This window comes from Thermobia domestica, chromosome 8 (assembly GCF_964235325.1).
Source record: "Thermobia domestica chromosome 8, izTheDome1.hap1.1, whole genome shotgun sequence".
In the NCBI taxonomy this organism is placed as follows: Eukaryota; Metazoa; Arthropoda; class Insecta; order Zygentoma; family Lepismatidae; genus Thermobia; species Thermobia domestica.
This window is the reverse complement of record NC_137461.1, coordinates 105,570,330-105,597,176: the sequence shown is the minus strand read 5'-3', so window position 1 is coordinate 105,597,176 and position 26,847 is coordinate 105,570,330. Positions and strand designations below refer to the sequence as shown.

General features: G+C 33.4%; 1 protein-coding gene across 1 annotated transcript in view; it reads left to right on the top strand.

Moving 5' to 3' along the window:
* Positions 1–25,803, top strand: part of LOC145692250 (uncharacterized) — a 55,123-nt gene extending 29,320 nt beyond the window's left edge. The window contains exon 3 of the mRNA XM_081767545.1: positions 6,608–25,803. Coding sequence (XP_081623671.1) covers positions 6,608–6,796 — 189 coding nt within the window. The 3' untranslated portion in view covers positions 6,797–25,803. The remainder of the gene's footprint in view (positions 1–6,607) is intronic.
* Positions 25,804–26,847: the final 1,044 nt, after the last annotated feature.

Sequence of the window (26,847 nt, the reverse complement as noted above, 5' to 3'; positions counted from 1 at the left end):
AAAATATGTGAAGAAAATCGCGATGCTATCGACAAAAATGTTCAACAAAAGGTTTCGAATCTTTTTCTGAAAAGGAATGTTGAAGATCTTGTGGAGCTTCTAACACCAATTTCAGATGCACTAAACAAGGTGCAGAAAAATGATTGTACTCTCTCAAAGTCAGTCAGAGCATGGAAGGAGCTACTGAACTTAATCACGGAAGATGTTTCTAAGAAGAAAGTGAAAGAGAGGTACGACATGGCCATTACTCCAGCTCATCTTCTGGCGTACCTGCTAGATCCTAAAGAAAAAACTCCCGACCTGGACCTTACCACAGAAGAAAAGCAATGTGCTCTGAATTTCGCTAATGAAAGATACCCCGACTCACAATTACTACCATTAATAATAAAGTTTCAAGCAAAATCATCACCATTCCAAAAAACACTTTTCCAACCACAAGTGACTGACGAGGTGACAGCGTATGACTGGTGGAAGAGTCAGAGAAATGACTTGGATAAATTTAATGTCAAAGTGTTTCCAATAATTGAACAGCTGTTCACAGCCCGACCTTCTTCTGCAAGTGTGGAGAGAATTTTTTCTTCGTTTGGCCTAGTACATTCTAAAATTAGAAATAGATTGGGCATTCAAAAAGCGTCCAAGCTTGTGTTTCTTTTTAAAGTGTTCAACAAAGAAGTGCCTATCGATGTTGAAGACTCTGAGGAGTTCTAAGTGTTTTCCTCCTTGAGGTTTATAAGAATAATGTGTACTATTATCAGACCGTGTATTTAGATTTCTTACGAATCTCTAGTGATGATTTGTGATTTGCTAAAGCAGAATTTAATTTTTTAATTTTAGACTTTAATCCTTAAAGTATAGAATGTGAGGAGTTCGGAAGTAAAACATGAAAATTCACAATATGGCAAAAACTATTTTTGTTACATGCAGTGACAACTTTTTAAGGTCAGAGAAACAGGGACTCCCTTGTAAGTCAAATCTCTTAAAATTGTCACTATAGGTCTTCAATAAGTGTTCGTTGAAGCTTGGAACACGCATTTGTGGTTATCACGTTTCACTCCCGTATATTATTCATATTATATTTAGACTTAAATTTCCCATTCATTATTTAGAGAGATTATACTACGAAAGCAACTTTTTATAAGGTTATGAATGTTCCTTTTGTGATCTTTTTATAGTTATTATTGTTATGCAATTGCAATCTAAGTAAAAATTCTAAATATTGATTCGTTTTAATAATGTTTACTATTGATAAGATATCATCGAAATTTCGAACTTTTTTGTCATATAAACCCCAGGAAAGGCATTTATTGAAATCAGAAGTATCTTTGGTATCTTTTTATATATAAGTGGGTCAGAGCCAAAGTGGACTCGAATAATTCATATCTTTATTCATTTTTCTTAGTGATATGCAAATTAAGTCGCATTTCTTAAACTAGCTTGGACTAATTAAAGTCGTAGTGAACTAACTAGGACTAAATTAGTTCTGCAGTCTGCAGTATTTTGAAACTATTCATACTTATTTTAATAATGTATATAATTCTGAATAATGATTTCACTTGTGTAACTGTTTATCTTTTTGTCCTTCTGAAATTGACTCTTGACAATTATATTAACAAGTATGTAAAGATCAGTTCAACGTATTTTTCTCAGGAGTCCTTCGTGAGTGAGTCGGCAGACTCATCGCATTTGCGGCCAATTAGACCCAGTTTCGAATCCGAATAGTGGACAATTTCTCTCGGTTTTAAGCTTATGTGATCCCTTCTAACATAACACCAAGTCAAAACAAACTTATTTTTGCCCATTTGTAATATAAATACATAGAACAAACTATTTAAACCAAAAAGCTTGGTTTAAAACAGGTTTTTTTGGATTTCAAATACTCAGAACAAATACTAATATAAATACTCAGAACAAATCATTTAAACCAAAAAAACCTGGTTTAAACCAAAAAAACCTGGTTTAAACAAAAAAAAACGTTTTTTTTTTTTTTTTTTTAAAAAAAAACATGGTTTTTGCCAACCCTGCTGTATAATAATAATCGAAAATGACCAATATTAGTGTCTATAGTTTTCGGAATCATTCAAATGAATAGTGACATTTTCGATCCGATTTAAATCCAAAATTAGCCCCGCCACTTGGAGGAAGGGGGAAAGAGATATATAAAAGTTATCGAAAATGGCCGCTATCAGTGTCGAATTTATAGTTTTCTGGGTCGCTTATATGAGCAGTGATACTTTCGATCCCGTTTAAATTCAAATTCAACCCCACAATTTGGGGAAAGGGATATATATATCATATGGTCGAAAATGACCAATGTTAGTGTCGAATCCATGGTTTTCGGTTTCGCCGAGATGATCAATGATCCTTCCGATACTGTTTAAAGCGATGCCATTAAAAACTAGTACAGCATATTTCACGGGTACTAAACACATGAGATACGGAATTGTGCATTTAAAGTTTCATTTCAACCCAGCGAAGAGGGTTTTATATATATATATATATATAAAGAGTGGACCATTTATCTTGACACGCCCTACTTGTTGTGCATGTTGCAAACTAGGGACGCTATAGTACTACAAACTTCAAAAGCAACCAAGTTTTGGAGGATTCTCCAACAGTAATAACACAAGTAAGACGGATGAGGTAATGCACATACAAAGTACCTTAGCATGGTTCTCAATTGATATAAAGATCATAATTCTATTTACAGCAATTTGATATCTCAAATCACTCCGTAAACATGAAAAAATGGTAAAATTTAATATATTGCTTAAAGATGGAGTGTTTATAGGAACCTATTAAAACAAATTTTGATTTACTTTGCTTCTATAACATTATAACAATATGGTTGATATAATTACAAGTTCTCAGAATTACATAATTTTAGGTCGGTGTTGCAAATATTGCCAGTGTTCACTATATCTCCAGAACGGTTTTAGATATCAAATTGCTATAAACGACATTATGATTTTAAACACAAACAAACTATTTGCTGAGCAAAACAATATATTCACATAAAAAACTACATGCGTGTTTTTTTTATGTGAATATATTGTTTTGCTCAGCAAATAGTTTGTTTGTGTTTAAGTATATACAAAGCAAAGCTTCTACTTATGGATAATATGACATTATGATCTTCACATCTATTGAGAACCATGTATGCAGTTGGATGAGGTACTTACCTAAGCATTTTCCGAAATAAAGGCATTTGAAAAAACAAAAAGTCAAATTTTCAATCCCTTGTAACTTTGTTCCTATTCACTCGAAATCCGTCAGATCATGATCATAATATTAAAGTACTTTGGATGCAATGTCCTGTAAGTCTCACATGCGTTATTAGTACTATAGAGTCAAACAAAATTTGGATGTTTGTGATACTGTAGCGTCCTTAGTTTGCAACGCTGAATAACCAATGTGATATTGTAAGTTTCTGTTTAAAATGTAATAACCTAATGTAGACTTTGAAAAAAATATAATTTATGTTGGGTTGGCAACACAGTTAATCTGGTTTATTGCAGTGTATGTCAATGTCTCCCTGTTGATATTTGCATGGTATAATATTTCAGTATTTTTTGTGCATTTGTTTAAAAGTTACAAAGCTGTATCAAGATAAATGATTCACTCTGTATATACTACTACTACTACTACCACTACTACTACTACTATCACTACCACCACCACCACCAGCACCAAAGAACAAAGTTGCGAGGAAAATATTTCGCGAGAAACGAAACGAATCAAAGGACAAGTCTAGGATAGCTTAAGACCGATTACAATTATTCTAAAATCATTATCTTTATTGTCAATAAAATTCGTCGATGATCCTTCGAGATCCTGACATGTATATGATTAATTCCAAATGATTACAATCAATTTGAAAAAAAGCTAGCATGTCATACAAGATGCTGCCATTGATACGGAAAGACATTATTTATTATTTTGAAACTGTTGTGGGTTGTATAAAAATACGTTACACTTTCAGTCAGAGTTTTAGAATTACTGTAATATTGTACAACAGTGAAGTAACTTTAAAAAAAAAAAAAAAAAAAGGAGAGAGAGAGAGAAGTGTAATTATAGGTCAAGGCTTCTTTAGGTCGTCTTGTATATTTCAACTTCTGGCAGAGACTAACAGATGTTGTTTCGTAAAACCATACTTTTCACGTGAAGCAAATTTTTCCTTGTGTATGACGACACTGCATTACTATATTTCAGTGTTGTTCTTCTCAGACCTGTCCAAAGCTTTTGACCTTTCCTTTTTTGGTCTTGTTAACTTCGTGTTCTCGCTACCTTATCGCTCGATTATTTTTTTTCACTTCATTAATGTCTTGGTTAATTCGCGGTTTATATAAGAAGACAATCACAAGTATAATATATAAATAATAAATACTAAGTGGCAAGGTATTCGACGATGTGGTTAAGAATTATCGGTAAAAGTTAGAATCGGTTGTGCTTAAAGAATCAGCAAGCCTCAGTAGCTGGCATTAGTGAACGGTGGCTGTTCAGCACAAAAAGTCAATCTATCAGAAAATAGAGTTGCAAAACTAATATGTAAGAGAGAATAAGTAATTATTTACATTAAAGAAAAATACATACATACACTCACACTGGATTATAAACACTAAAAAAAGCCACATAATACGGAGCACCACCGAGCCACTGTGTGATCAATTCAGAATTGCCGTATGATAAGATTTTATAATACAATGTTTTTGTATGTTTCCTACGTAGGTCTGAATCAGCGATAGCTTTGATCTTCGGAATGAAGTTCCAAAGTTCACTGCTGAGTAGTGCCTTTTTTCCCCCTCTACGAAAGTCCCTTGTAACACTGTTGACAGTGAAAGAAAGTTAGTCCATATTTAAACCTTTTGCTTTTAATTTAGTTATTTGACGATTTAGATAAAAAAAATATTGAAAATAAATGTCTTAGTTTGCTATTGAAACCTTTAAACATTCCGAATATGTAAAGAAAACGGAGGTATTTTTTTTATATAAAACGTTATTTACAGGATACGCGACTTTTTTTTCACATAGATACGTTAAAAACTTAGGATACGTTAAAAACATTTAAAGTAATTCTTTATAAAATTTGACTATCATATTGAGTTCTGGAATTTCTACATTGTAACAGTATTCAAACTCAACCATAGGTCTGCCATTGTTTGGGTTCGGATCGGTATGTTCTTAGTAGAAAAATAATCCCGGACCTTCTTTAATGTAACAAATAATCAGCATTGCGTGCATCATTAGGATTTTTGAAATCTTTTTGGGTTTTGTACACAAATTACACATTCGATTTAGGTTGTTTTTCGAAAATGGTGTTAAAGAAATTTCTAATTTCCTTTTTTGTAGCAAACTGTTGGATAGAATATGTTAATTTAGAATTAGATTGTCAAAATAAAATGAAATTGACTTTTCTTGAGAATAGTAACTTAATTCATATGGTGTAATTGCTTACGTATTATAAACTAAATGGTTTCTTCGAACTTGTTTGCTCTGTTTGTATATGTACTTTTTTTTAAAAGAAATGGTCCTTTTTAATCTCACTTACTCTCTCTTCTTTTTGGTACAGTATAACCCTTTATATATATATATATATATATATATATATATATATACACAAAGGGTTATATAATATAAAAGTATTAAGTCATTTCATTTGTTGACACACATTTTTTCCCTATCGATATACTTTGATTGAAAACCTCTATTTATTCTAGTTTGGTTTTCCTTACTGGCATTACGATTCATACTGCCATATAATTAAGGTCTGTTGTTTATTTCCAATTCACGAAAACATTTAAAAACACTTAAATTTTTCTTTTAAAGTATGGAGTTTAGCTATGTTGACGCTTATAGGCTTTCCTGTATTCCTTGCGATTTTCTTCACTTCCTATTTTTCTTTCATCTATATATTCCATCACATTGCACCTATCGATTACACACGATACGATCACCATATCCAGTACTTGCCACGCATGAAAGCTAGCGGAATGACTTACGTGTCTTCTTCGCTCTTCTTGGACAGCGTACTGCTAGCTGTCTCTAGTGATATTTCACTTGATAAAATAATATTTTAAAGGTTATACAACATAAATATTCTATATACAAAAAGTGAAACTTGGAGGAACTATACAGAAAAACGTACGTTTCTTTTGCTAACGTATAGTTTGCATTGATCTCCTCAAAAAGGCAGTAAATGTCCCTACACTAGAGAGCTCCTAAATTATGAATAATTTGAATGATGAGTTTAATATTAGACTAAAACGGAAAAATTAACACAATAATCCTCTAAACTGTCTTTCTAATCATTAGTTACGAAGTAAGGTAAGGTGAAAAGATAGGAATCGGATACAATATAACCACGTTTCTCTTGTTCGTTAGATTAGACATATGCGCCATTTTCTTAACATTATTGATCATTTTTCTTCTTCCATACGTTCTGGGTTCATTCTTTAGAAATTCCAATATAAAAGTATGCGCGGCTAAGAACAGTATAAAAGATGTGTTCGGTTTGCAAGATGTTTCTTTAGTTACCTAGTTCTAAATATATATGAGCTTCTTAGTAATGTAGCAATTGATATATCTATTTTTATCTATATATATTTTTTAGATGTCTGTATTAAGCCTCTTAACAAACGTGACGCAGGTGAGAGAAGACTATGAGAATTTACGTAAGGAGATTTTAGAGGTGCAAGAGTTGCAACAGCAACTGACGCAGGCTCTGAAGCTCCAGATGCAACAGGTATACGAAGGATATGAAGCTCTGAAAGAAAAGGTGGGAAGCAGTCGTATTGGATAGATAGTTTTCTTCCCGTCCGCTTCGCTCTTATATCTCAAATAACACAATTGTTTGTGACACAGTGTGTGAACCACTTAGTGTAAAGCGTAAGTTGGTGTCTAGCGCTGTTACATGTGCTCAATTTTTTCATACTAGTATTTTACTATGCTCATTGTTTATTTCCAGTGATGCATTTCAAAGCTGTGAATTTTAAGTATTTTTATTCTATATGTTGGGATAATGTTTTTTGAAGGTGTCATCGAAATAATCACATGCCTCACTTGTTTCTGGTCGAATTACAGTTTTATTAACAAGTGGATGAGGCCAGTTATTCATGAAATTGTTAGTTCCTTCTGAGCACACAATACTAGGACTTGGATCAGTTTTGCCATTGTTTCTTCCTTGTGCTCTTGGTTCCAGAATGATTCATCTCTTCCGAATTTTGATCTGAATGGAGCTGAAGATCACACAAAACTTGAAGTTAGAGACGCTTTCAATGGACGAAACGGAATTTTTGATGGGCTGCATGGAACAGCCTTCAATGGTGTCTCACGGTTCTTATTCTTTGCACTTTGTCTTAGAAGTAGCAGTGATTGGTCCATTATGCTGAACAGTAACAACGGATTGTACAACAGTTCCTCAACCAAAACTTAATCTAATCCAGTCACAGCCGCAAATTTCAGGAGTAGATCAAGCCAGCAATCTAGGTGTAAGTCTAGAAACCAAAGATCACTTACGACAAAAATCCACAAATCATCATCAGTCATCAGTAAATGTTGCAAGTGGTCAGATGAAAGAAGCGGAGATGATGATGAAGAAAGCATGGGAAGATAAGAACAGCGAAAAAGTTAAAGCTGAGATTGTTAGGAGGAAAATTAGATTAAACAAGTCAATTCGGGATTACAACTCTAACTGGAAAAGCGTTCAGAAGGAGGAGGAGGATAAAAGCATAGTTTCTAGCAGGTTTGCCAGTGAAGGCATAATTTCCAGCGTTGCCAGTGGTAAACCAATGAAGACCAGGATCTTACTAAAGCCTAGGTTTGTGAAGCATTTGGGAAAGTTGGCATTCCGAAGATACAGCTAAGTGAAAAGATTGAAATGTCCAAGAGTTCCTTTAAAGAGTAGGAATTGAAGGAGGTGGAAGGAAAGGAACATAACTCTGATTTCGAAGCGTATCAGCGAACGATCAGAAAATAGAAATCGTCAATTGCATTCAAGAAAAATATGTACTGCGGCCAAAAGGTTTATGCAAATTCACATGATTCGGGAATTGTAAGAAACACCGAGGTTCAGAAGCAGTTAACTTTTTTTGATGACACTTTCCGTCTAATATATTATCCCAGCACTATACGAATGTAAAAAACATGTTTCGAAAAGTTTTTTAAACGCATGGTTTAAGAAAGAATTTATAATGGTATATTTAAATCTTTGTTAGGTACACATAAAATAAATAAATAAAAGGAAAAACGAAAACGTAACAAGAATATTCACTGAATGAATTTTGGTATAAAATATACACTTTGAATTAAACGCCATGTTTGTTAACAGCACTTTTTCTACTGTTATAAAACTTGAAAAGGAAATAAAAAAAAAAAAAACATACCTCAATTGTCCACATACACGAAACACATTCAAGGAATTTTGTATGTTTTCGAGTTACACTTTAATGAAGTTACGCATTTTTCCACTACTACTAGTATTGTATATATGAGTATTCTGTTATCTTTGAATAATATATCTCATATACAGCAATAATTACGCTCGTACAGTTTTCTAGGCACTAAATGCACTACAGATAATGTTTGTGTGGCGTTTGCCTTCTGTGTAGATTGTTAATACGCTCTCAGGCATTAGCTTTTACTGTTTTACTAGTGCTTTGTTGTACGCAGAAGCATGAGTTAAGTATGCATGACAATTAGTATAGATAGCTTCTACCTGAAATAATTCAAACTCTCAGAAAGGAATATCTGTCTTGATACACTGTTCAATAGGTAAGGCTTCCTTTCGTGTATGCTGATATTCAAAATTTCACTAAATATTTTATACATAATCATTAGAAAACAAGAACACACACAAATACAATGGAAATATACCGATTCGAACTCAGGTGAGTAAAAAAAAAAAACAGTTTGTTAGATGCATAGTATGCTTTCTTCGTGTGTGTGTATATACAAGATGATCATAGAAAATTTAGAACTCATTTTAATACATGTAGACATAAAGGGTATGTTATTGCTCAAATATTCATTTTTATACGTTTTATACCTTCTTAGTGACGCAAGGAATTACACACATATACCTAAGCATACATGTATATAATTTTGTATTCGTAACGATTGTTCCATACCTTGTAACCACAGTTACTTTTTATGAGTTTTCGATTTCTTTTTATGCCTTTTTTTCCACCCAGAATGCTTGTAGAATGATATTTCAAAATAAATTTGTGAATATTGAAGGTTACTACTGACAAGACTGATGTGAGTAATCAAATATACAATTTCCACTCTTCACCAAAGAAAGAAAGAAAGAAAAAATTTTTTTAAAGAATAATTTGGATAGAAATCTCTATGATCGGCTATTTGATACTACAGAACACCATCTTTACTTGCGTCCTGTCTTCAATTTACACTTTCTTAGAATTTTTCTCCAATTGATAACAATATCTAGATTCATTGCATTTATATTACTGGGTTGAAATTATTCATTGTTATGGTTGAAATTACCGGGAAGTGTGAGAAGAAATTCTTCCTCATAAATATACATACACTCATGAGCAATTCATTAGAGATTCTTAGCTAGTAATGTGTAGCACCCCTTTTGACACAATGATGGCGGCGATGCTGCGTGACATGAACTTCACCGGAAGCGTTGTGGAGCCATACTAATCCATGATCACTACCAGCATCCCATAATCTACGTAGTAGATTGGTCGGAATAGGGTATATGGCACGCACATTCTTCTCGACAGCATCTCATATGTGCTCAATGGAATTGAGATTGAATCTCTTCGGAGATCAGGCAATCATCTTCACATCCGTGGAATACTCATAGAACCAGTTAGCTATATTCAGAGCATTGTTTTGCTGTAGGTACAGGTCGTCTGCAGTACTGGAGGCGAACATTGGGGTGAACATGATCTGCTAGAAGGTTCCTGTAACTTTCGCCGGTGAGGGACCTTACCAGATGTACTAGGGCTTTCATTTCATTCCACGTGCTCAATCCACATAAGAGGATACCACCACCACCGACCTGAACTGTGTCCTACTGAGAAGAGAAATCTATTTTCTCATGGGTTGACGACGCACTCATACCCGGCCATCGGAGTGTACCAACTAGTTATTTGACTCATCTATCCATGCGACCTTTTCCCACGCTTCGAGCGTCCAATGGCTGTATTCTTTGCCCATGTCGGTTGTTGCGCTTTGTGACAGGTGTTGAACAGAAGCACCCTCGTGGGATGCTTGCTGCTGTATCATGGCGAGAGATAGTTCTGGATGATATGACTGCTTACACGTCATTGTTGTCCAGCATTGAACTAACAAGTTGTCTGCTGCATTGTGGCCCGTCTGTCTACTCTTACCATCCGAGCTAGCCGGCGGCGATACCTTGCCAGCTGTGGTTTTGGCCGCATCCACGTACTCACGGTGCGTTCTTGATGCGGTGGCCCTTGGAAAAAGTCTGGTGTTTGCACGACTTCAGGGATAGAGTGACCTATACGTTTGGTCCGATGAAGTGCCCTGTAGTTTCATATTTTATCCATCCTATAGTTAAGTATTACGCGGACAAAATCTGGCGTCCTCGCTGTTACATACCACGCCCTCGTATTACATTCATTATGCCGAGCACAGCGTAGTTTCCCCAGAACGGCAGCTATCTCTAATTCAGTTGTTCATGAGTGCATATATCTGGTCTCACAGAAAAGGCTCCCCTGAACTGATTTCCTCGCCTCGTTAGGAATATTTCCAGCTTGTTACATATCACAAAAGTTTTAACGGTTTGAATTTTAGTGAATAACCATTGTAAGAGTAAAATATAATGAATTTATCGTGGTAATGTGATGGTGTACAATAAAGAATGAACGTGTAACATTCAACCCCTTAAACGTTTCATATCTAGAAATTAATTCGAATATTGCTTAGTGTAGTGATCCATGATCCCAGATTTTTTTCTTTCTTTCTCAATGCAGTGATATTTCATTTGTTTAATCCTAATTGATTAGCAGTTAGAACTTAATGATAAAGTGCAGATATCATCTGTTCTAATCGTAATTTGAGAAAGCACCGAAAGTGATGATAAATGAATTGGAAGGCCTAAATGAAACCGTTCTAATCACAATGTAGAAGCCACCAGTACATGGCGTGCACAATGAAATACTAAAAATAATGTCATATGTTCATTGACATTAAATCAGTAGATTCCGTTAGTTTGAAGATGTAGAAGTGAGCAGTTTATCCTTTCATACCACTTTCTATAAAATGCATTAGTTAGAAAATAATCAAATTGTTAAGAAGGAAAGAATGAAATATACCTACATGATGAAATTAGCGTTTTAAAATAAAACACTCTGAAATTGAACAATTAGGTTAGTTTCTTCATTAGAAAGATGTATGATGAAACCAGGGAAATTACTGTTTCTAAAAACAAGTTGTGGGAAGTAAACAGATATCGTGAATCAGCATTGCTTATTTCATCATGGAATAAACTTGTTAATACCCATATTGGGTTTAATTTGTTCTTACTACATCGCATCTCAATTGCGCATTACAGGCATTGATGATACGGGATCTAGTATTGAGGTCAATTCGGTTGTTTTCTTATATATTTCGAGTAATTAATCTATTCTGATAAGTAATTATTTTATTTTGGACTGTTGACTGGTTAATAACCATGATATGCACAAAATAATGAGAAATTGTTAAAAAATAAAAAAAAAGGCAAATTGTCTTGCAATATGCAGCAAAAATGCTGAGTTAAAACAGAAGTTGTAAAACCAATCCTTGAGGTTACCACTCGATTATGTTATTTTAATACCATTTTACCCATACCAGAAATATCTAGTAACTGAAAGTGAGAATTTAAATTGGCTTTTATGTAATTTTTTTATATAACCAAAGCTGTACGAAGTATATATGAAATCTATACCAAGTAAGGTACAACGAATTATATTTCCTGTAATCCTTCGCGAAAATAGTGTTGAGTGTATGAGTTTTCTGACAGCATCTATATGAATAGCAGTACCACCATCTTTTGTTTTTATTTGTAAGGAACATATAGCACACAAGATTGTAACACTGTGAAACAGATTTTCTGGCTTGTAGGATGATTCTAGGTAAGAATGTATTAAAAAATAAAAAAATAAAAATAAATAAAAAAAAAAAAAGCTCTCGAATCCGGGATCTTAGCCAGAGGATCCCAGTTCGGAAATGTTTCAAAAAGATAATGTGTATATACCTCAAGGCGTTAAGGCTATCAGAAATCATACTCGTATAACATTCAAAAGTATGACTAATATCTTTATTGCAGAAAAAAAAATGACAATCCCGTTTATATTCGGCACTGTTTTACATCTACCTGCAGTTGATAACATTCAATAGGACAAAATGCTACTACAATGTGCTGAATGTTTGAATATTCTGCTAGGTATCTTTTCTTAATAATACTAGACATTTCTTTCTATAAATAGTTACGAGATAATAATTTGAAGAATATTATCTTGAGCAACTTTGTTCTAGTTTGTAACTCGAAATTTTGCAGCCCATGCTGATTCGCTGGATCTTACTGACTTATTGTATCTTGTCTAGGGGATAGAAAAATTAAGTCTCGTAGCAACGGTGATGAAAAAAAAAAAAAAAAAAAAAGTCAAATTTAGCTCATGCAGCGAAGTCTGGTCTCAAAAAGATGCAAGTAACTCTTCTTCTCAATCTTTTATAGTAAGAAAACAAGGCGTTGGCCTGTGGTTGCATCCGAACAATGCCAGAATTGACTTAATAATAACAAAGTGAGTCGAACTGTACAGAAAAAGGCGGAGTATAGTGATTTTTTGTTTGTTTAATCGTGATTGGTGATGGACAAGAATTTTTGATCGTAAGTGGGGTAGCTTAGAGAAGCTAATTCTCAATATAGAACGTATATCCGTTTTCCGGGTCCCGTTGTTGTTTTCATTCTTTCGTTTCCTTTTTTTGCTTATTCTCAATTTTTGGTTTTATCGATGAAGAGACAAAACCGTCGTGGTTTTCCGCAGTGCAAGATAGACTTCCTTTAAGGAAATTTTAAATCGTCCAAGGCAAAACGCACTTCTATGACAATATTTGCCATCCTGTCATTGTAAGAGCACTGTGTCCAGAAAAATGATTTCATGCCCAAGACCAACCAAGAAAAGTACAAGACTCGATATATCCATTATTGCTATATGAATCTACAATTTCATTAAATTTATTATTACTCTTATCATTACTGCATAATTTAAATGGAGCAAAGATGCAACCTGTTGCAACTGCTACAGATGTAAATGTCAAAAAATTCATACGCTTAAACTATTTTCGTGAAGAGGTAAGGAAGTATAATGTACGTTCCTTGGTATAAATGCCAAGTATACCGCGCAAAGCTTTGCTCGTAGCAAAAAATGAAAACTAATACAAATTCTCACCGTTAGTTACTGGATATTTCTGATATAGGTACAAGAGTATTACAATAAAACAGTGCTTTAACACTACAATTTTCTATTATTATTGTTTACTGTTGCTTTAGATTGCATCACTTGGTTTCAGATTTGTAAATGCCTTGCCCTACATCGCTTTTCAGATGAGAAGCTGTATGCGCAGTAGCCCGTGCTAACGCGAGTTTTAATGCAGTGTTGCCGGTCTGTAGACTTCCCTTTCCCTTCTGACTCGCCTTTCAGTGCTACGATAAATGCGTAGACATTATCCATAATTTCAGACATGCTCTTCCAATAGTAACTTACAATTTTTACAGAGCATTCTAGGCCTCTCTCATAGTGCTATCACCATCGTCTATATAAATTTGTATTTTGTTGCTGTCTGAGCCTGAATTTATTAGTGAGTTACAAATTTTGTTACACCGTATTTCATAAAATCTTCCTCGGATAAATGTTTGTGACGTTGTTATAGTTTCCTCTCTAATTAGTTCCAGAGAGGCAGGCTGACAGCTTAGTTCAGAGCATATACCGACTCTAACAGAATGAATTTCACAAATCTCTGCGCAGAGGCTTTGATATAATCGGAGATTAGTTCTTTAATTTATTTCTCTGCTTATTTGTTTTTTTCTTTTTTCAAGTTGTAAACGTACATAGAAATAATTCTTGAAACAGTTTGCTATTTAAAAAAAAAAAAAAAAAAAATATTACAGATTACTAGAAATACAATTATTTCCAACTGTATTCACTAAGAAATGAAGCGAAGAACTGTTGGATATTACCTATAATGCTAAGAGGCTAGGTTCCTACCCAACCGTATCAGATTTCATGATAGAAAACAATGGTCTGTACTTAAAAAGTTCTCTCGTGGCTCCTATTTGTTTGAAAACAGTTGAATTTGTTTTGAGTGCGAAATATAAGGTATCATTTAGGTGTCTGGACAGAGTAGAAGAGAGAGAACTGTGAAGATAAGTGAGTGAACTAATTAGACGAGAAACGCGAAGGAAAAAATATTACATTGGCTACACTGGATAAAGATGTTTGTTTTACAATCTTTTTTACAGCATAATCAAATTACTTGTTTTAAGCTTTCACTTCAAGTTCAACAGTTCTACGAAAAGCCCAACATATGTCTATAGTTTCCAGGTAATACGTCGTGTATTTTTAATTCTGACGGTCGTTTCGCAGGCCTAATTACCTGACGTCAGGATCTGACCCTGGCAGTAAGACTAGCAAAACGATTATCGATTACACGACATATTACCTGAAATCGATACTGAGAAATAATCAAATGATGTTCTTCCTTAAACTACGCGTATATATAAAAAGATAATGCAGTTTTATATATACTGTCTCTAAGACACGCAGTTGTGTGTGTATATATATACACTTCTAACTATAAACAGCGTCTGCAATTGGTGAGTTATTATTTTACAACTGTAGTAAGGTTATGGGTTAGGTTTTCTATAAGAAAATATTCCACTCGAAGTTACACGCGAGACTCAGCTTAGGCCAAAGTTTTTATGTCGAGACATTTAAAAATCTGTATCATGAAAACCAGTTGACTTACAACCACGAGGTTTGCATGTGTGTGTTCAGTTATTTTCCTACTTGCCAAAGTAAGCAATTAATATACGAATACAATATTCGTAAGTATCGCGTCTAATATTGATAGGATCCACAGAACCTGTGTGAACGCGGTTGAGTGAAACGTTTCTGTTTCGCTGAAGGATAAATAACTTATCATTTGAAAAGCGTTGTAGGAAATTTAAGATAATATGTATCTTACCGCACGATTTATATGTTAAAAATTATAATTTTCAATTGATAATAGTAACAACACTATTTCTATTTTACTGTGAGTATGTTCACTGTAAGGTAAATATAATAGTGTCTGGTACATCTAGTGAGTAAATACAGTTATTACCGGATCATCGGTAAGTACTGTATTTATAACTACAATAGTTAAAAAAAATGTTCTTCATTACAGCACAGCAAAGGTTATTAGAAGCAGTATTAAGAAATGTGGAATTTTGTAAAACTTGGAGGTAATTTTTATCATATTAAAGTTTGTCAGATAAGTTTTCTTCTACAATCGTATTTATGCAATTTTAGAATATAACTTTTTAGGACTTATATTGTATGACGATCAATTCTTGGAGTGACTGAGATCTTACTGTAATGGTTAATGAAGTATCAAAACTCAGGGCACTTTTGATGTTACATTACAATATGTTTCACGAATAAAATGCCGTGGCCACGCATATAGAGAACTGAGTATACTGGATATGGAGTTATTAGAATTTGTTCAGTAAGAAATACTTCAGCAGCATTCACTGAAATATCACTATGGAATAGATGGACGCTGAAACCTAAGGTAGTTGCTCCACTGTCGAGAGTAGTTAGTTTCTTCAGTTTTCGTAAGCAGTGTCACAAATAACCGGAACAAGCCACAGTTCAAGAACAGATAATCCTCTATTTCACAGTTTTATGAATTTATGATGGAAGGGAAACTAAAAGTGTAGAAGCTATTGTATAACTGTTTACTTGTATAATTGATTAGAACAATTGAAGATGATATAGTTCGTCCTTATAGAACTTAGACAGCTTATCTTTTCTACTGAACAGTGTAACACTTCACTTGCTGTGTAAATTGAGTAAGGAGCCACTATTAACCTTCACATGGAAATCCTAATTTTCGCACAATTCATTGCTTCAGCTTTCATTGAGGAGATATTTCCAAACTGGTATAGGATAAATATAGAGGAGTCACCATTATGTCTTACACGAGTTTACAAATGCTAAACTATGTTTTATTTATCACATCGATTAAATCTATATAATCCACAATATTGGCAATAGACGGGATATAATAGCTGCATTATAAATCAATATATGTAAGCTTGGCAAAGCCTTCGTTAACCTCACCTATCTTTAAATTTGTAAATTTTTAAATACGAGTCGTCAGAAATAGGAATGTTGTACATACTGATGTTTAGTCGGCAAATGACAATTCTAAATGATGCTGAAGAATTAAATTTAAATATATGTAGTCGGATTTAATTTCATATTAAATCGTATAGTAACACGATTGTAACTCATTGTAGAATCATTCCACCAAATCTTCCATCATTCACTTGCTTTAATCAGTCTTCCTTAGCGTAAAGGGCATAATTGTGAGATATTAAACAGAAAGATTGCACTTAATTTCATTTTCAAACTATAAAACTACCTAATGATTTACCTTCAAGTTTTTGTAATACCAGACAATAATATGGCTTATTATTGAATGGATGCATTTGAACAGTTTGGAGGAGCATAATTGGAAAATTTACGTTATTTAACAAAGAAAGGCTAATATCAAAGGAATTTGTTTATGCAGGCAACATACCTCTAAAGAATAAGCTAAAGGGAACAGAAATAATTAAAACCCACGTAACACCGTAACAATTTGTAAAACAAAAGGTGTTAGTCTCTCTGCGACCGTGCGAATCGTAACTTTTGTGCGTAGTGTCACATAAAAGGGTGTTATATATATATATATATATATATATATATATATATATATATATATATGTGTGTGTGTGTGTGTGTGTGTGTGTGTGTGTGTGTGTGTGTGATTGGTTTGTTAGAAAAAATGGAACACAGAAATAACATACGTACTATATATATAATAAAGAGAGAGTGTGTGTACGTATGTTTGTTATTCCTGTGTTCCATTTTTTCCAAACATACCAGTGAACTACCGAAGAGCTGAAAGCAGATCATCCGATAGGCTTTAACGTATGCAAAAATTGTGAGATAAGGTAATACAATAAGGAAACGTGGGTCATGTTAAAGTATGGCAGTACTTTCGATGTTTTATGATCCCAAGGACGAACAACGTAAAAGGGAAAAGGTGATGTCAAATTTAAAACCTGACAATTTAAATTTGACTCGGGTCTTATTCGATGAGTGCTTAGTTTTGTAACGGAAACATAAATAAAAAGAAGCATGTTTAAAAAGTAGAAGGTAATTCTTTCACAATGTTATATGAGTATGAATCCTGTTACGATGTAAAGATTAAATTTAATTAGCACAGGACCTGGAAACTTGAAGTGTATTTTCACGAAGTTCGAACTTCAGACCTCCAAGTCTGTTGCTTGAATAAAAATTCTGGGGGGAAAAAATCTGCCGAAAGCATGATACTAATGGAGATTATAGAATAATATTCTTCCAATACGGTATATCCAGAGCGCTAGAAGAATAGTTGTACAATACATTAGGATTTACATGAGTAAATCATATCTGGTCCAAAATAAAATGAATATAAACTCTACATTCGCCAAATCTGAAAGAAATGTGAGTTTCCGGTTTTCAGGAACTTGCTGTCCTGGCGATCATTTTAAAGACAAATTTTATCAGAAAATAAAATTTACTCTAAACTGTGTTCAGAATCACAACATAATTAATATAATGGAAAAATAAATAAAATAATTTATTTTAGGATTCTAATGGTCATTTCAGCTGTATCCTGATTCAGTGAACGCAGTGCTGAATTGAATATATTGTGTTAACCTAAATGATATTATTATATAAATGTCAGTTGTTTTAATGAAAATAATAGCACAGATACTTGGTTAACAGCAATAAACGTTTAATAAGTTTAACGATGTGAAATAGCTTCACAAAGAGATTACAAAACCAGGAAGCAAAGAACCAAAAAGTCCTTTTGTGAAATTTTGCTTGGGTTTTAAATAATCAAAGTTTTAAATGAGATGTAATGTTAAAAATTTGATAGCAAATCTGAAGAATTCTGACTTAGTTTACTGTATTGTAGATATATTGCTGTTCAGAAATGCCAAAGTTTCGGACTTGAAGAGTGTTCTACTATTTCATAAGTTGTCAAATTGAGTGAACTAAAAATGATGCATAATATCACTGTATTGTACAAGCATTCTGTTGTAACTAATTCAACGATCAGCCTTTCTTTCTATACAATGGAATTAATTTTTAAAACATCTTTGAATTGATTTCATGAATGCAAGCCCTGAATTGTAATATTTTCTTATCACACAACTATAAGGTTAATTAACATAAATTAATTAAAACTTACGGGAATCGACGTGGCAAAATCGATAGTAAGAGGATAGATTAAAAGAATGTAATTGAATGTTTCTGATTACAGCGCTTGAGAAAAATGACAATGAGATCAAGAATCAATAGAAAATAGGACCACAATAGTTCACTGATAGAATTCTAGTAAAGGTAGTTATAAAAATTCTTTATAAAGGTACTTACATATACTCAATATGTATAATTTCAAAAATCATATCACCCAAACGGTCAATAAAAAAATAAACGCACATATCGTTAAAGTACACCTTCGTAATAGACAACAGATTGATAGCTAAACAAATTGCTACTGATATTCATGAATAAAAAAAATCTTAAATAAACATATAAAATGAAATAGATCAACCTTATCCAATAATTTCTTTTCTCATATTTTATTTCGACAAATTTCTATATATAAGAAAGAAATTCTGACTGATCAACGCCCAGGCCAACCGCTTAAGCTAAAAACTTGAAATTTCGACAAGGCATAGGATTTGTGATGTAAGGTTCCACTGAGTAAGGATTTTTGGAAACTGGACGGGGAAGAGGGATGGCAGTTATTATCTTGAAATGTCCATATCTCGGAGTTTCTGAATGTTAGAAACATGAAGTTTGGTATATGGATTTCTCATTTAAAATAGTTAGACACTTCTTTGAGAGGTTTATATATATATATATATATATATATATATATATATATATATATTTGACCTAAAAGGTAAGAAATGGGGTGATGTTACAATTGTTAGAGACCTTTATATATATATATATATAATAAAATTTTGTATACTGTTTAAATATATTTGCCATGCACAATTTAATTTGGTGGGCATAGCAACTATAACAACAATATCTTAATACAAAATGGAACAAGTAGTGTACAAGGACTTACAGTGCGCCCGCTTAGCGATATTAAGGCTCTTTTCCCAATGAGCCACGAAACAAGTCACCTCATACTATCATATCTAGTAAAATTAGAAATTTTCTTAAATCTTCAGGAGTCACTTTTATGCAAAAAGGGCGTTATATTTATTCTCATCATGTAGTGGCTCTAGATTTTTCAACTTTATGATTGAATGTGAAAACTCCATTAGAATTTGGACATAAATAATTTTATTATTTATTTCATTATTAACATTATGAAATACTGTGAAATTAATAAGATGCGCTTTGATTTCCTGACTGGTTCGTTTTTGCACTGGTGAATACACACTATATCTTTTTAAGTGAAAATCCGAACCTGATGAGAACAAAAATATTATATGTTAATAACGTGTTACTGTTTCACCAATATATCTGATGAAGGCAATTATACGTTACCGAAAGTGAGGCATAAGTTAATGGAAGGTTTTTGCTTTGATCAGGTTTTGAATTTTTACTTATAGATCAGATCTAAAGCTAGAATGAACGGCATACTATTATGTTAGTGCCATAAATGAAGAATACATTAGTATAGTTGTGTATATGTGTAAAGGACATTGTTGTATATTTCAATTTCGAGGTTGCCCAATCAAATTATTATGTCCTAAAATGAAACATAGTTGTTTGAGTTTCATAACTGAATCTCATAGAAGTACTCAGATGGTTAGACGGTAGCTCCAGTATTTTAATAGCAATATCAAGAGTCTGCTGATTAAATTTAGTTGTTAGACTTTGTAACGTCTATAATCATGTGCGTCATGTTCAAAAATATTCACAGAAGCAATACTGTCTTCGACTTTTCATATCTTCGCCATCTTGTCTCTGCTCTTGCAAAATGTTTCTTAACAACACAAAAAGATATTTATTATGTAAGAAAATACAAATGTATGTCTGTAATATCGATAAGTGAAGAAAGCTGTTATCTTGCAATTGATACTGATTGGCACTGACTGTCACGTGAATTTTATTTACTATGCAGCAAGTGCCATCGGGATTTATTCGTGAAACGTATGACTACTTCTGTGTAATTGTCATTTATACCTCTACAAACTCTGTGGCAGATAAATTTGATTCCATTGTAATTTATAAATAACTGCTCAGTATTAGTTCAATAGAAATGGAATAATGTTTACTTTAAGATTCACATGGAACATTAGCAAATAGTTTGAATGTGTTAAATTAATATATACCCGAAATTTATGCTTTTTACAGCCCAATTTCGATAATTTTCAGGTTCAGTGATGTAGTAAGTTCGCTTTATCTGTTGGCTATCAGAACATTTTTTAAAGGAAATTTGATAATACTAATTTAAAAATCGCAGTATTCATTATTTTTGTGTTGTAAAGGGGAACAAAAATTAAAGTTGTAGATCTTTTGTTTGTCTACTGTATGGGATCGAAATAGTTAACTTTGAAAAAAATTCGAATCAAATGAAAAATAAATTATACATTTGTATTCAGTTCATTGCATTGCTAGTGTTTGTAATGTACAAACATGATGAACTTGCGTGGTTACCATATATACAGTACTTCTCAAGAAGTCACCGAACAGTCCATACCAGGCAGAGCGAAAAAGAAGACGATTAGCCTAATGTGGCGGGCCTGGATTTGCTTGGATGACAGTGTGTACCCTCGTTGAAAGGCTTTCCACCACTTTCTGATGATCAGGCATGATAGCCCTCATGCCTCCCTCAAACGTGCTGCCAGCGGATTAAGATAGTCCGGACTGGACTTCATATTGTTCCAATTCACCTCATAATGTTCGATAAAGTTGAGATTTGGACTTTGAGCAGGCTAGTGCAGTTGTTGCACAGAATTATCTCCATAGCACCTCACTGCAATGGGAGATCAATTTGCTGGGAGCAATGCTGCCTTGATAGGAACATTGGCCCATTGTGTAGAAGTGCCACTGTAGGGAGTAATATTTTTTTAGAATATTCGGGTACTGTAGAAATAATAAACACTTCTGACCAGAGTATATACACTTGTTTATTAAAAACTAAATTCCAGTGTAACAGTTTCAACAACGTAACGTTGTCTTCATCAGACACTAACTCAACGGAGCTAGTGTTTGATGAAGACAACGTTACATTGTTGAAACTGTTACACTGGAATTTAGTTTTTAATAAACAAGTGTATATACTCTGGTCAGAAGTGTTTATTATTTCTTTAGTGAGTTCCAGAGTCGTGATGGATAGTCAAGTACTGTGTATTGTTCATGCTGCCAGGGAGAAATAGTAAACCCAGCCAATACCAGAAGAAAGCCTCTCATACCATAACATCACTACCACCAAATTTCACTGTTGGCACAACAGTCACCTGATAAGTGTTCACCGGATTGGCGCCACATTCGTACTCTCCCGTCCGACTGAAAACATGTGTACCTTGAATCATCACCGATATTGCAGTCTTCCCTTGGTCCATTGTCCATGTATTTGAGCATTACATCATGCTAGTCGAGCCGCGTGGATGATTCAAATGATGTGCGGCTTGTGTGTAGCTGCTTTCCCATGGAATTTGAAGGTGGAGTAAGAGAGACTACTTGTCGCTGTTTTGAACTGATGGTGACATGTGTATCAACCTTTTCAGCACCTTCCTGTCCCAGCTGTCATTGTTCTGGGACATTCGGACCACTTCGGCAGATTGGTGGTAGCTGCACGTCTCTACTACTTACGTCGCCAGTCACGGACGTTGGGTGACCAAATTTGGCTGTGATAGCCCGTACTAACAAAAGAGACGTGTGACATCTAATTATAATGAAGTCACTCAGCCCATATGTCTGCTCCATGCTAAAGCAAACTAAATTCTTACGGACTCTCACTGTCACTGCACAGCCTGCTCTAATTAGGCGACATCTTTCTCGGCATGTATGTACCGGGAGGGACTAATCTCATTAATCAGCATTGGTATCTGGTGACTTCTTGAAAAGTGGTCTATATCTAGTAATTTAATCATAATATTAACTCGAATGTTCCTCGTTCTGCGCGTTCTCATGAATTAGATATAAAGTGGGAGCAGTCGTCATTATCATAAAAAGCACAGCGCTAAATTATATAAATGTCAACGGTTTTAAATGAATGGCTAATACCATCAGACGTTAGTGACTCATTTTAAATAGAATACAATGATCTATTAGTTTTCAAATATCATCGGTGAAACTGAATGTTATATCATAGAAAGGATAGGTTTTCTTCCCTAATTGGGAATGCAGAACATGAAGGGGGAGGGGGGTCAGTACGCTGAGTTGTCTTCCCCCTCTCCCTTGTAATTCGAACACTCCTAAACAATCTTCTGTTTGTACCTTTTTATTTATTTATGTATTTGCCTTTTTTGTTTTGTTTTGTTTGATTGGTCCACCCTTATTTCCTGATACAAAGATATCAATTCGGAGGACCCGAAACAAATAAATAAATGAAGTATGTTTTCTTGTATTATTTCTACAAGTATTACAAGTAACCGAAAAATTTTTAAAACACAAGAAATCACAATTTTATATGAGATGTGAAGGTCTCTTGTTTTTGGTATCTTGAAAAAAAGAAAAAAAGAGTTCTGTAGCAAATCTTCACGGATATTGTGGAGCAATTAAGTAAAAGTATTGCGAATACTCTGTAGAAATTAAGTAACATCTGTGGTATTAGCTGATGAATAATTACAGTTGCTGTAGTTCAAAATTTGTACTCTTTGCTGTATTGATAAACTTGAAGTTATTTGTTAATTACAAGTTTACAACGTAAGATTGAGAATTATTGTATCTGAAGTTTATTTTGTCAACTGATGTAATTTAGTGCATCACAGTCTTGATGTCCGTTTTAATGACAGTTGTAATGTTGACTGAAGTTTGAAGCTAAGGCGCATCGGAAGTATGAAACTAAATAATGCAGTATACCATAATGTACAAACTGATACATTTCCACTTAATGTACAAGTGAGATAGAATTGAAGATAATATTTTGTGATTGCTACGAAATAATAATAATAATAAAAAATTGGAATAGGCTATAGTTCCTTTTTTCTCCTCTACAGAATTGGATTATTTTCAAGAGTAGAAAATTATAGTCGTAAAACGTTTACAGGCGAAATAATAAAAAATAACATAGTTGTTGCTGTTTCTATTCTAAATATTGATAATAATCAAAGTATTTGTTTTCAATATTTTAATAAATGAACACGCACAGTATAACTTCCAACATTCTAAATAGTCAGATTTATATCTCTGACATTTCTAAAGTTGTCCGTTTATATCTAAATACGGTACTCGATATAAATACAAAATAGCATTCAGAACCATCTATTTCAGTTCAAGATGTTGTTTGACAGTATAAGTGTAGTGCATTGCTTTTGCGTCTCAAGAGTATGATGCAAGAATATATTTAGCTATTTGTTTAGCGTAATGTGTAATATATACGAGCATATATTTTTGTGTGTATCATTATATTTTGTCTACCACTATCCAAGTATTGGTGTAATTTGTGATGTGTTTGTGGTGCTCAGATTTTGTAAGATCATGAAAGTCTGTTTTTCTTTCCCTCTCTTTGTTTAAGTTCTTTCATTTAGCAGACTTGTTATCTTTATTATGTGTGCTTTTCAAGTTTAGTAAAATTATTTTGTCATTTAGTGTTCTAAAAGTATAAGTTTTGACTGATAATATTTAGAAAATTGAGAATGAATATACTGCTACTTTTGAAATAACTTCGTTTGAAAACAGAAAAAAAAAAACTATTCAGTTTTAACAGCGATAAAAATTGATTTCTAATTTCGCTGATTACTTTAAGGAGATAATGCAAGAAAAAGAAAATTAAAACCTTAAACTGCTGTTGATGTTAACACAACATTTAAATTGGAGTATATATTAGTTTCCTAAAAATAATGAACAATGTTTTTTAAATTTTTATGCTTCAGTTGTTAAACCGTAATCGCTCCTGAAATGATCATTAATTTTTGAGTGCAATATACGCTTTAAAGCTACTTATTTAAGTTTCTGTATCAAAAATACGAATTCCTAACATATTGTAGTAATATTTATGGTCATAGTTTCCAATCACACAGAAATCTCGGGCACTTGAAAAATGATAAATAGAATATATGTAGTGAATTTGAATATGATGCAGCATAAGAAAATAGAAGCTTTCATATGAGGTTGTTATATCAAATCCGTAAGTATTCATAACATCTTAGTGGAGCTCCTCCGTGGCTAAGCGGTTAGCGTACGCGCCTTTGGCGTGGGAGGCCCGGGTTCGATTCCCGGCGGGAGCTCATGTGGTTCGGATTCCACGTTAATCAGTAGGTCCACGTCTCATATAGCCTCGCTGCTGAACGGGACGTAAAACTCAAAATCAACTCAACTCATAACATCTTACATTGTTTTGTTTACTAGTCGTATGTGTCACAATTAGAAGGCAAAGAAGAATAAACAATTTCCTACATTAATTGTATGTTTTACATACACAATACATAATAAATAATCTCTTGCAGTTGAGTAAAAACTAATAGTTATTATTTGGAATAAACGACATATATATATTAGCAGCTTAAAAGTTTCCCTTGATTGTCAATACCTATTTGTAATAATGAATATTTCAAAAGTAAACAACTTATCACAGTTTTATTTCCATTGAATACATTATATTAGGGTGTACCATGTGGATATTAAGTTACATTTCAACGTATGCACCCGCATTTTCCTTACACTTCCGAGCCAAGGATTAGAATCCATGGCTGTTCTTAGCATTTCAGCTGGAACTTTTGCAAACACTTCACGGATAGTTAGTTCAAGACTGTTAATGTCCCTTGGTTTTAAGTTGTACACTTGTTCCTTAGCCCAACTCCAAAGCAAGAAGTTGCATGGGGTTAGATCAGGGCTGCGTGTAGGCCATTCTGTCGGTCCCCGGTAGCCAAGCAATCTGCCATGGAAATTGTCATCAAGTCATGCTCCCACTGGTATTGCGTAGTGGGCGAAGCTCCATTTTGCATGAAAATGGTCCCTTCCATTTTCTCATTCTTGAATCACAGGCCATATATACACTCTTGTTCAAAGTGATTGTCGTATATCTATAACTGTCTTCTTGTAAGAATTTAATTTGATAATGATTTTGCAGCGTACTTTTAATACTGATATTATGTGTATAATCGAGAAATGTATATTTGTGGTAAATTTCATAGGAAAAGAATTACTGTATAAACACGAAAATTAGAATGAGTAAAACAAAATGTTGCTAAATGGACAAGAAAGTTTTATTTTCGTTATATTATTCTTATTTACTGCTCTTTTGACATGAAATTTGCCACATACATGTCTTTGCCGATTATACATATACTAACATTATAAGAAATACCGGACGAATTCATTATCAAATTATATTCCTACACCAATATATATATATATATATATATATATATATATATATATATATATATATATATATATATATATATATATATATATATATATATATATATATATATATATATATATATATATATATATAGACATGCGACAATAATTTTGGACATGAGTGTACATTCGAAGCATCTCCAAGTATCGTTTACCATTCATGGTGTTGCGTAGCACGTATGAACCAGTGAATCTGGTACACGTCATTCCACACCAGACTGCTATCTTTGGTCGTGATTTCATTTTTTCTACCGTTACATTTAAATTGAAATGACCAATAATGGCAGTTCTTTATTGTCTTAAGGTTCAGCATTGCATTTCTACCTCGCTCTTGGCTTCACCATCTCTGTACTTGCACGACCGACCTCCAAACGTCATACCTGGCGGCAATCGTAGCTCTGCCTTCTACGCTGTATATACCAGCCATTTTGTGGTTTACACTGGATCAACTTCTGAAATTATAAATGGTAAATTTCACATTAGTAAACAGTATTACACGCCAGCTAGAGCTGATGCTAGAATCTAGGATAATCTAAATTAAAAATAGGTATTGAATTTACAACCACTCTGTAATATAGTTAAACAAGAATGAACGTTTAGGAGGTAACCGTAATTTTGAGCTATATCTCATTAATCTGTGTGCTGTCATCTTGCCAGTGTCATAATGAAAAACTTCATGAGGATATACCTGTACTTCTGTATTAGTATTATGTTAGTGGATGCCGCGATTAACAGACAGCATCAGTTTTTAGGTTTACAAAAATACTTATTCTCGAAAGCTACGCATGAGGTTTTACACTCACCCGTATAATTTTGTTCAGCTTAATGAGATGTAGAGATTGATGAATGTCTAATTATTGGACTAATTATAAATGCTAATAATATTGTAGAATTTGAAAATCGAGTAGATAAGAGTTGATTTTTCGAAGGTAGCAGTATATCAGAAGTGTTCAGGAGAGAAACAACTATCAAAAGAAAAGCCCAGTATTCCATTAATATCTTCCACTTTTTA